Here is a 12,215-nt window from a genome sequence, read left to right as displayed (position 1 = left end):
ACTTTTGGGTATAGATTTCAAAAGACAAAAGAATAATTGTCAATTGATTACCATTATTCTATTTTTGTTGGTTTCTTTTCTTTTAATTGGCCACAATTATACCGATTCTTATTGCTATTGATTCATTTCTTCGGTTTTCTTTTCTATTCAATTGATCACCATTATTCTGATTTTTATGACCATCAATCAATTTTTTTTCGGTTTTTTTTCATTTATTTTGATCATCATTGCATCGATTTTTATGACCATCAATTCAATTCTTTTCAATTATTTTTATATTTTAGAAAATAGTCTGAACAAGAATTAGAGACAAACAAGAACCGAAAACACTTGTGATTGTTAAAAGCTTATATCCCTAATTATTTATTTTTATTTTTATATTTCTTCACATATAGTTATATATTTATTATTATTATTATTATTATTATTATTATTATTATTATTTCCTTTTTAATAAAAAGTAAAAATCGGACAAAATTAGGTGTTAACAAATAGTAATTAGTTGATTTTATAATATAGATAGCAATAAAAATTTAGTAAATGTATCATAATACTAAGTTTTTTCATGAGATATTATAATATTAAGTTTGACACTACAATGTCAAATGATTTTAATTAATTGAAATAATTTTTTTTAATATGAATATGTGAGAAAATTAATTATGATCATACAATTATATATGAATAATAATAATTAAAAATTATTTAAATGATAATGATAATTTAAAAATTATATAATTTTTAATTTAATATTATCTATTTATTAGTTGATCAATAATCAACAATCATTTCTTTCATTTTTTTAATTACAATATTACTTAATTTGATATGTTTCTTATATATGTATATATATTCTCTAAACCATAAAACGAAGAAGGTGGTGGAATTTTCATTTCATTAATTTTTTGTATAAAATTATTTAAAAGTTTGAATAGACAGTAAAAGCCAGATTGTGAATAAAAAGAATGAATTCGGAGCCAAATTTTGGTGAAAATAATACATAGTAGTCTAATATTAATACGATACTGTATCATCAACAACGACCGCATAGCGCAGTGGATTAGCGCGTTTGACTTCGGATCAAAAGGTCGTGGGTTCGACTCCCACTGTGGTCGATTTATTTTTCTTTTTGATATTATAGCACATAATTTATAAATAGTAATATGCTTCAATATATGTGTTACCTTCACACTTTTAACTTTTTCTTTCTTTCTTTTTCACCCACTTTAATAAATATCAAAATTTGCACCATAAACAAAATTTTAGTGTGCTAATTTTTTAATATACAAAAAGTGTATTTTTTAATACATTCTTATTTAGTTTATAAAAATTAGTGTATATTTGATTTAATAGTAAAACTGATAAAAAATCATAGTAGAAATATAGAATAGATAAACTCCTCTGATTTTAAGATTTGGTTAAATCATGTTTGTTCACAATAACTTAGCAAATCACATTCTTAAACTTTATGGTTTGATCTCATTTGCTCTCATCGCTACTGTCTGTAGAAAACTATAACAAGAGTTACACGAAGACCGACTACTAAACTAGCTATCTATAAAATTAATCTTCATCCAAATGATGAACATCCATCCACAAAAACCTTTATTGTACTTGTCTCTAGTTGTGTATCCATTGAACTTCATCCATTAAACTTTTCTGTCACTATTTAATTGTCAAATTGTAATCTTCAAATCAAATTAATATTTCAATTTCACAAATAGACAAATACATGGTTGAAATTGTAAAATATCAATTAAAATTGTTCTTATTTTAATATTTACCATTAAAGAGAGATGTGACATGTAATATGTAACTCCTATACCATGATCGTATATCAATGTCATTACAATATAAACTAATTTTTCTATAAAATTTAAATATTTCATGAACTAATTTGTCATTAATTAGTCCATACACAATTACAACTATTCACAAATTTGTCTTTGTAATAACAAAATTTTATTCACAAATTTGTCATCGAAAAGATTACATTGATGTGAGATCAACGTTGATAAGTTACATATTACATGCCACGCTATAGTATTTAACGGTAAAAAGTTTAAATATGAACTATTTTGATCTGACATTTTACAATTTCAACAATGTATTAACTAATTTACAAAATTCAAGAACTAATCTTATCGATTTTTACAATTTTATTGATCAATGTACATATTATGTTCTTCTTCATTCTTCTCAAATGCTTCTCTATTGTTGTCCTTCTTGATTCTTCTCAAATGCTTCTCTATTGCTGTTAGCCGCAAGTGCATCAATGGTCTTTGAAGGTGTGGCCAAATTGGGACGCTCAGAGAATTTTATAAAGGAGGTTTATGGTTTGGTCTATTGTGCCGGTGGCAAAACTTCTATACAATATAGGAGGACCATAACAAATGCCAAAGTCCCTAATTTTTTAATAAAAAATAACCAATCAAATTTTTTTAAAATAAATTATTTAATTGTAAAATATTACTATATATTTTAATTTCACTTGAGTGTAGTGTAAATTTCATATATAGGTATAAAAATCAAATCACTAATATGGTAAACCCAACTTTATTCGAAAATAATAAAATCGGTTTAAATTTTGTATGTGTTTAAATATAAATTATACAAGACTAAATAAATTCAGTTTTTATTAATTTAAGTATGATTTCAAGCCATTTAAATCAATCACCATTATATTTTATATTTGATGGTCGATGATATGTAGATTATTTTGTTTAGTTGTTGTATTGGGTTCAATTTAATTTGACAAGTCACAAGTTAAAACTGTTAAGTGATATTAATTTCTTATTATTTGATTCAAATTAAAAATAAACATCCTCCTCCGCGGTTGCCCCCCCCCCCCCCCCAAACTTTAAGCTTTTTTGTGACTTAAATTGAAGAATAGTGGAATAAAGGTGAAAAAGCAAGATAGAATTTTAGAAATCGTTTGAAAATGGAATAAGGAAAAGTAAGTAGGAAAAGAGGAGGAAGAAAGCTTTAGAAGCATCCGATTCTATGGAGTTGAAGGTAAGAGAGAAAGAAAGTGGCTTGGCGTCTCATCCATCCACACACATGAAAGCAATATTCCAAATGGTGGCCGAATTTGTTCCATTAGAATCTTAATAATAATGCTGTGTTTTGATTCTCCTCAAGAATGCCTTTATCATGTTCAACTTGCACAATTCATGTGCCACTAGGATCAAATGTCTATGGTGAATTTGGATTTGCTGCAATTGATTGTATTGAAGGTTTCAGTATATTCAAGATTAATCGATTTGAATTTTAAATTCATATTTTAACTTTAAAATTCAAGTTTGAAATTTAGATGGTCTGATATTAATTGGATGATTCACATGTGGCTAATTGCACTGTAGTAAGAGACGGACAAAAGCAGTTAATCTTAATTCCATTATATTAGATATTAGATAGTTTGATGTTTTCCTAGTTTCCTTACTCTCCTTCAAGAACAATTAATCTTTGTTAATACGAAATTTATAGTGTTTTATAAATGATTTTAGGACAACTTGCTATCAAGTGTTTGGTGAGTACTGAAGTAATAAGCCATGCCCAACAAGCCTGCAGGGTCACAGTGCACAGTCAAATTCAGAGTACTTTGTGTCAGCAATTTTTTTACAATAATTATATATATTTACTCCAAATTTTCATAAAGATATCTAACATATCATTATATTTTTTTTAAAATCAAAATTCTCTACTTTAATTTATATATATTAAATTATCTTATTTTTTAGATTTAGGATGTTGTGGCCCGAAGGTACGACCAAGTAAAAACTGATTTTTTTCACTCAGGAGGTTGCTGGCCGAGGCTGCGACCTCCCAAAGAGATTTTTAATTTTTTTTGTTCGTTTTAGAGTTTATTTAGTTGTTAATATGTTAAGAAATAATACATTAATAAATAATAATAATATATTAATAAATAATAATAATAATAATTATTGTTATTATTATTATTAAAAATTGTTATAATTAAAAATAATTATATTTAAAATAGTAAGTAATATTATAACTTTCAAATAAAATACATTAAAAAAATGATACATCAAATTTGAGTAGATATGTCCGAAAATTATAGTATAATTTACTATTTTAATTATAATTATTTTTAATTATAATAATTTTTAATAATAATAATAATAATTAATAATAATTATTATTATTGTTATTACTATTTATTAAATATATTATTATTATTTATTTATTTAATTATTTCTTAACATATTAACAATTAAATAAACCCTAAAACGAAAAACAACAAAAATTAAAAATCTCTTTAAAAGATTGCATCTTCGGCCAGCCAATTCCTACTGGATGAAATTTTTTTTGCTTTTATCTAGTCGTACCCTCAAGCTACAACCTCTTATTGAGAACAAAAAATAAGATAATTTAATATACAAAACTCAAAGGAGGTATTTTGATTTTTAAAAAAAAAATATATAATGGTAAAAGATCCTTATCTATATTAATTTTCTATCGTATTATTAATAAAACATATTTTTGTTTTTTATCCTTTCACAGTTTCACTTGAAGCCAGCCAGCTGTTCGAACGGAAATTCATGTCGCTGGAATATCACGTCAATCCAAGACATGTCTGCACCCGTATAAATATGCTACATTGAATCATTGCTATAAGAAATTATTATGAAATAGTAGTAATGTTCTGAAATATTTGAGAGCAATAATAATTACAACGCATTTAGCTAGACACCCGTGAAATAAAATAGTACTCTTATGTCGTCGAATATGTATACATTTATTTATTTTTTAATAATATAGTATAAATAGAAAATAGAGTAAAAAATGGGATCCAAACAATACAAACCAACTGCAATTATCTAAATATGAGACAAAAGGTTCACACATTTCCCTTTCTTTGAACACATATATATACATAATAAAGGAAAGTAACTAATTGAACTTTGTGTCGTAAAAAATAAATAAATATACTAGTTGAATTTTCAAATTTCCACTTTCCAATTCTGTCTCAAATTCTGTCATTTGAGACCCTCATTCCCCAAGGAATTGAAGTTTAAAAGCAGCGAGTACCAACATTCCTTATCTCTTCCTTCTTCACTATAGATTCTCTAAATCATCAATTCTTCTAACTCATTCACCATAATCCAAAAAATGAGAACCATTGAAATCTTCTGTGCATCACAAGCTTCAACAGCTATATGTCTTAACACTGTCACTGATCATGCTTCTTCTTCTTCTTCTTCTTCTTCTTCCAATACCATTCAATATGGTGGTAGAGCCATTGACAGACACAACCCCATCATCACAGATCCAAAAAGAACTCCCTCAAGAGATCTCAATTTCCCTAGTTCTCCATCTTCTTCTTCTCAATCACCCATCAACCCAAAACTTGTCCATGATCTCAAAAAATCCAAGAAAAACACTACCACTTCAAAACTAAATGACAAGAAAAAGAAAAATGTAATAAAAGCTACTACTACTCATGATGAGAAGAAGAATAAAAGTGTTACAACAGAAAAATTGACTGAACATATTTCCAACAATTACTCTTCAAAACCAATTGATAGTATCTTAAGAAGGAGTTGGGTTAAGCCACCTTGTGATTTAATCACTCCTCCTACTTCATCAAGATATTTGCTTGGTGAAACAAATTCATTGGATGGTGTATCAGATTATGACCCTGTTTTGGATATAACTAAGGTTGATGATAACAAAAAAAAAGGTCATGTTTTTCTTGAAGATGAAAATAACCATTCATCTAAACAGTACTCTGCCTTCTCTGCTCCAAAGTCTGGTTCTTCAAACCAGGTTAGTATCTCTCTCTCAATTATGCTTATTTGTTTTTTTGTTACTTATTTGAGTTCGTCTATTATAAGCACTTGTGACACAATTTAGTACAACTTATAAAAACAACTTATAATCATCTTGTATATCTATAAAAAGTTTATAAAAATAGTTTATAGCTTATATATAAAAGTTTGACTTTATTTTATTATTTGTCTCAAAATGAAATAGTTATAAAAATAGTATATACATGACATAAATACTTTTATAAATAAGTGTTTAAAGTACAAATGTTTAATTGAGCTATTTATCAAAATAAAACATATGAAATGAGTATAAGCAAGTTTTCATTGTTTAGTATGGAACTATGAACTGAAGCGATGTTTAATGTTTGGTGTGATTTGAATGAATTTTATTGCAGGTTGTGGTGTTAAGGGTTTCTCTGCACTGTAAAGGTTGTGAAGGGAAGGTGAGGAAACATCTCTCTAGATTACAAGGTATGCAAATCATACTCTCTCTCATATAATTTGTTTCTTCTTCAAACCATACATAAATCAAATGAAATTGAAGGACAAAAGTAGTTTATTATTTATAAAAGGTGAATAACTTGAGATAAAATAACAAAGTTTATTTATGGACCATTTTTAATATTAAATTTTGTTTTACATTTAACATTGGATAATATTTTTGTATCGGTAATTAAATGGTCAGGGGTTACATCCTTCACCATAGACTTTGCAGCAAAGAAGGTAACAGTAGTTGGAAACGTGACTCCATTGAGTGTATTGGCAAGCATATCAAAGGTCAAAACTGCACAAATTTGGCCAGAATCAGCTTCACCAATTGGACCGAGTGCCACTGAAACAAAGAAATCAAATTTTATCTAATTCAAAAGGAAAGTACACTGAATTGTATGCTTTCAGTTTAAAGTAGGTAGTAATTTAATTAGTGTAAATGCAAATGTTAGCAAGTGAAGCACTGTGGCTTTCAACAGGGATATTCTGTTTTTCTTTTTTGGCAAAACGAGTTATTTTAGTTTTACTTAGAAGAAACTTTATCTTTGCATAAGGATTGTTAAATTTTCTCCATGGAGAAAATTTACTAATCTAATCATTACTATATTATGTTTTTTAAATCCGAAAACACGTCATTATCTTTTGAATTTTAGCACATTCCTCGTTAATTTTTTTAGTTTTGCAATAGGACAATTTTTGAATGGTCACAAGATTTTAGTCACAAAATTTGGACAGACTCACAAAAAAAAGAAAAGAAATATAGAATAAGAAATTATCTGTATTTTTCAAATAATTAAAATATGTATGTATGCCCAAACTTCCGATAATTTATTTCTTCTATAAATATCTTATTAAAACAGTAAGAACATGTATCACCAATTTCTTATAATCAAATTGTTATTATTATAATTATTAATAGAATTATTTGAAATAACAACTTATATTATTTTAAATGATAATGTAAAAAAAATTATATTATCAGAGTGTCTCTGTTATTTTTTTTTTTAGGATTTAGAATTAGAAGTAGAATTACAAAGTCTATTCTATTGAAGCTCAATACTAGGCATGACAATCTCGGGTAAGTAAAGGGCAGATTTTAACTCTTTCACACTCTCTTTATAATCAATCCCTTCCTTTTGAGTATAACCCTTAGCTACAAGACACGTGCCTTATATCTCTCCACATTACCATTGGAATCCCGCTTGGTTTTAAAAATCATTTTGCAACCAATGGGTTTCACCTCATTCATTGCTTCGATCTGAACAAGAATCTTGCACTTGATGAAAGTTGACCGGGTTGTCTTCCGTCATGCCAACATTTTCCTCTACATAATCAGCCGAAATAGCATTTTTCCTTTCTCTAGTGGATCTCCGCAATGGAGCTGGCTCTTGAGGCACTTGTTCTTGATGATCTTGAATTTGATCTGGATTTTGTTCTTCCTGAACAACCAGATCATCAATTGGGGGAAGAATCAGTTCTGGAATTGTTACCGATTCTTCCTCAAAGACAAAATCTTTAACCTTAATCTTCCCCCCAAACTCAATATCCTCAAAGAACGTTGCCGTTCCCGTCTCAAAAATTATTCTCAAATTAGGATCATAAAATTTATAGCCCCTTGATTTTTCTGAGTACCCTATAAAATAGCTGCTAATTGTTCGGGTTCAAATTTCTTTTCAGTCGGCCTATAAGGATTAATTGGGGAAAATTTCGGATTTTTCCACCCACATCTGTAAATTAAGAATTATATATATTATAATTAATAAAACAAAATAATAGTTATTAGACAATTATAAAATAAAAAAAAAATACTTTCTATAAAGATAAGATTTTAATTTTTAATATTTAAAAAAATATTAAATATATTCAATATATATATAAAATTTTAAAATTAGTTAATAATATTTGTAGAACAGGTGCAGGGTATGGCGAGACTAAGAATGTTTGGGGGTGCTCAAACTTGGATTTTTCGGAACAACGTCCCTTTATTGTTAAAATTTTAGACTAAATAAATACATCAATTTTTTTAAAATACAAATGCAATAAACTAGAATCAACAAAAAAAATGGTTTCCGCTTATGTATTCAATTTCACATGTAAAAATCGAGTAAATGAATAATCACATACTATAGTAATTATAGTTGTTAACAAACTAAATATTATTTTTTTTAATTATCAACTAATTAAAAATTGTGTTTTAAACTCATTAAAAATCTATATTTTATTATTTTATTTTTAATTACTTGAAAAATATACGGTGATTTTTTTTTCAAAATACGAACAAAACTTGCAATATTATTTTGTACTGGCATATGTGATCATGCAACCTAGCTTCTATCATACCAAAAACACAGAATCCTTAACGAAGGAAGTATAAATAACATTCACAACAAACAGGTTGAAATAATCAATTTGAAACCGAAGCAAAAGAATATTGATACTAGTTAAAAAAGCTGTTCAGTGAGCATAAATGGAAAATAAACAAAACCAGTATTATCAACGATACGAAAAGTTATCGAAAGAAGAGATGTGCATTCTGCTCAGCGAGAGCATACAATTTCAAACTCATCGAAATTTCTCGTATTTGCAGACGTATTATGCAAATCATCATAACAGAATACACAGATCTTAAAACAAAAACAGCAAAATCATTAGATCTAAATCAGAAGCAAATCTTATAAACTAAGATCAATTTTAATCTAAATAAAAAATAGAGAAAACGAATACGGCATCAGATAATAAGCGGAGTTGTACTCTACACGGTAAATTCGGTGTGTAAGCATAAGAATTTCTTCATCATTTGCCAAATTAAAGAGAACAAAAGAGTAACACGATAAAAACAAATAGATTGAAATAGATTGAAACCCTAATCAGTGGCTTTACGGCGGAACGCGGAACGCAATGAGAAAAGAATTGCAATGACTCGTATTTATAGGTCTAGAATGCTCGAAATACGTTGTTTTATTCTTGGGTTTAATTTGGGAAATTATATTCTATAACCTCATATTTATATTCTTATGTAAATTATTTATTTTATCTTTTTTTTATTCTATTAAATTCAATTTTGATTTTTTTTTTTAAAATTACATAAAACTTGTATTTAAAAAAATTTAAATTTTGTGTATCTGTAAAGATTTTTAATTTTTTTTATATACACATAAATTTAAAAAAATCAAATTTTATATATTTGAATAATTTTTTTAATATATAAATATATTTTAGAAAATTTAACTTTTTTTTTAAAGAATAAAATTATAGTTTTATTAAAATGTGAGATAAAATGAGAGTATGAAATAAAATCTTCTTAATTTATCCTACAGCACTGACCAATGGTTTCTAATTTTACTGCGCTTCATGGCCCAATACCTACCTTTTAATCCAAATAATAAGGCTTGCAAAACTGAAGAGGTCGTAGTTAATCATAACCAATTCTTGAAATTTTACCTCATATTCCTTAATTATATTCTTACATCTACATTTTAATAAAATTTATTGTTACCATTTTTATTAAAATAAAGAAACTCAAATTTTAATTATGTTTTTCGTTACAGGTTTATATTTTGGAAAATTTTAAACAGAACATAAATGTATTTGAAAAATTTAAATAAAAAAAATTCAAAACAAAAAATTTGAATTTTTAAAATCACAATTATGTTTTAGAATTTTTTTTTAAACATATTTATATTTTAGAAATTTTTTAAAAGTTTTTTCAAACACAATTTTAAAATTTTTTAAAACACATTCATATTTCTAAAATAATTTTTGGTTACATATATATGTTATAGAAAACTTTAAAAAAATATGTACATAAAATTTGAATTTTTAAAATTTTTGAAAATTTACCAGAACGAAAATCAAATTTATGGGTAGAAAATTTTGTATATATATTTTTTAAAACAAAAAAATAATTTGTTTAAAATATAGATGTAAGAGTATAAATATGAGCGTAAGATCAAATTCTCCCAACTAAAAATCAACTACTAGTAATATTTGAACTTTCATAAAATAAAAAACAAAGAACAAAAAACAGAAACTAGTGTTATTTGAGCTCTCGAGGTTAGATCCAAGATTAATTCTTTCACTCAAAACTCTTTTAACTCAATATACATAGCTAATCTCTTATGTAATCTGAATTAAACATTAAATAAAATAAAAAACTCATCAAGATTGCATATGAATCATGTTTAATCATAATTTCAACTCATACGACTCTTATTCCTCGTCTAATTGTTATTCAATTATTAACAATCATAGTGGCCTAAGTAGAACTTGACTCAAACCCTTTAAGAATTGTGTTGGGTTTGAGCTTGTGTAGGTAAAAAATGTGATTCAGAGGGATGTTTTCACTATAAATGCTCAACCAAGTTCCTCTGCCAAAATTAGTCTTCAAAAACTTCGGCGTATATTTCTGGCCAATAACATGGTTAAAAGAAATTATAATATTGAAAGTGCTTAAGTGCATCGAAATTTTGAAAATGATTCGACTCTAAATCAAATAAATTAAAACTCTAGCTTAATCTGAAAACCTAATTTAAATTAGAAATTTAAAATGCATTTTGTTCCTTCCATTTTAATACTTTACATTTTAAAAGACCCACGTTTAGTGATCTCAACTTGCTGAATTGAACGTTTAATTAAACTACTTAGTTGCTTAAAAAAACATTAGTCATATTTAGTTGCTTTAAGTGAAAAAAATAATATAAATAAATTATAGAAAATTGCATTAAACCTCTCATGAGTTTTCTTTAGTCATAAAATCACCTTCTTTAGTTTTTGAAAATGTATTCATATTTTTCAAATTAGTTTTGCCCACTATCCATTTCCAAATCAGTTTTGCCCGCTATCCAAATCAGCTGCTACCAACAAGTTTGCATAATTCATAACCATCATCGGCACAAATTCATAAGGTATCAACATCAAATTTCAAAGGTTCATATGTTGTTCCCTCCAATCTTGTATATTACAGATTTTGCAAGATTGTTGATGAATTTCAAAGTGTATGCAAGCTCTAATGGAACGTTCCAACTATTGCCAGAGTGAGCTGAAACTTGATTTCCAATATTTTCATTTTCAGTATTCTTGCAAACACACGGATAAACAAATATATGCTTCAAAAGTCTATATTTGTAATGTTCTGCTGTTACTCACTTAACTTGTGCATTGTATTATATCATTTAATTGACCATGCTTATTATTATCAACATTTTATTATTCTTAGACTTCATGGTTGATATATTCTACAATCGGTTTTACAAGATTTTTGAAGCTTCCTCTTATGTTAATAAGAAAGTTAGTATCTTAATATTGTTAGGATATTCATTGAAAAGATAGCCATTGATTCATTGAAAGTAAGATGAAAAACTTTCTTCAATGGTACATTGGATAATAATTATTGAAATAAAAATAAATTGTCAAACTCTCAATGCATAATTGGAAATTATGTTCATAGAATAATAATTGTTATCTTGATTTTTAAAATACGTGGAACTCAATTTTGTAAAAATAATTTAAATTCAAGTTTAAATATGTTTTTATTCTCGGTAAATATAAAAGTTATTAGTTTTAATATATTTAAAAATTTTAAGAGAAATGTTTAAATATATTTTTTATTCATGTAAATATAACAATTTTCAGTTTTAGTCTTTAAAAAATATGTGTTTGGATTTCATTAATATCCAAAAAAAATTTATTTTTGTTACTTAACATGTTACAAACATTTGTATATTTATTTTATTAAAAATAACTATACAAATTATTTTTTTTGCTATTTAAATATTATTTTGGTTAAATTTGTTTAGAATAATTATTTAAATTTTTATTTCTATAGGAGTTTGTATACTTATTTTATTAAAAATAAGTATATAAATTATTTTTATGTTTTATATGAATATTATTTTAATTAAATTTTTTTATAAAAACTATTTAAATTTATATTTC

At 26.0% G+C, this 12,215-nt stretch overlaps 1 protein-coding gene and 2 non-coding genes across 3 annotated transcripts; 2 read left to right on the top strand and 1 right to left on the bottom strand.

Moving 5' to 3' along the window:
* The first annotated feature begins 1,041 nt into the window (after positions 1-1,041).
* On the top strand, positions 1,042-1,115 carry TRNAR-UCG (transfer RNA arginine (anticodon UCG)). Its single transcript has one exon. It is a non-coding gene; the product is annotated as a tRNA-Arg (tRNA).
* A 3,577-nt stretch (positions 1,116-4,692) lies between these two features.
* Positions 4,693-6,936, top strand: LOC101501884 (protein SODIUM POTASSIUM ROOT DEFECTIVE 2-like). The gene is made up of 3 exons (XM_004493849.4): positions 4,693-5,790; positions 6,188-6,263; positions 6,478-6,936. Exons 1-3 carry the CDS (start codon positions 5,134-5,136, stop codon positions 6,651-6,653), a joined length of 909 nt encoding a protein of 302 aa, XP_004493906.1. The 5' UTR covers positions 4,693-5,133; the 3' UTR covers positions 6,654-6,936.
* A 2,066-nt stretch (positions 6,937-9,002) lies between these two features.
* On the bottom strand, positions 9,003-9,086 carry LOC113785941 (small nucleolar RNA R16). The gene has a single exon (XR_003472122.1). It is a non-coding gene; the product is annotated as a small nucleolar RNA R16 (small nucleolar RNA).
* Between the last annotated feature and the right edge of the window lie 3,129 nt (positions 9,087-12,215).

The sequence above is a fragment of the Cicer arietinum genome, chromosome 3 (genome assembly GCF_000331145.2).
Source record: "Cicer arietinum cultivar CDC Frontier isolate Library 1 chromosome 3, Cicar.CDCFrontier_v2.0, whole genome shotgun sequence".
NCBI lineage: Eukaryota > Viridiplantae > Streptophyta > Magnoliopsida > Fabales > Fabaceae > Cicer > Cicer arietinum.
The sequence above is the reverse complement of the archived record's forward strand: the minus strand, read 5'-3'. Positions and strand labels throughout refer to the sequence as shown.

What these genes read in the sequence shown, in the direction of transcription:
- LOC101501884 (XM_004493849.4), top strand. Translation starts at nt 5,134, where the DNA reads ATGAGAACCATTGAAATCTTCTGTGCATCACAAGCTTCAACAGCTATA. An exon ending in AGTCTGGTTCTTCAAACCAG is followed by an intron (nt 5,791 to 6,187) that starts GTTAGTATCTCT and finishes ATTTTATTGCAG; the next exon opens with GTTGTGGTGTTAAGGGTTTC. An exon ending in ACATCTCTCTAGATTACAAG is followed by an intron (nt 6,264 to 6,477) that starts GTATGCAAATCA and finishes TTAAATGGTCAG; the next exon opens with GGGTTACATCCTTCACCATA.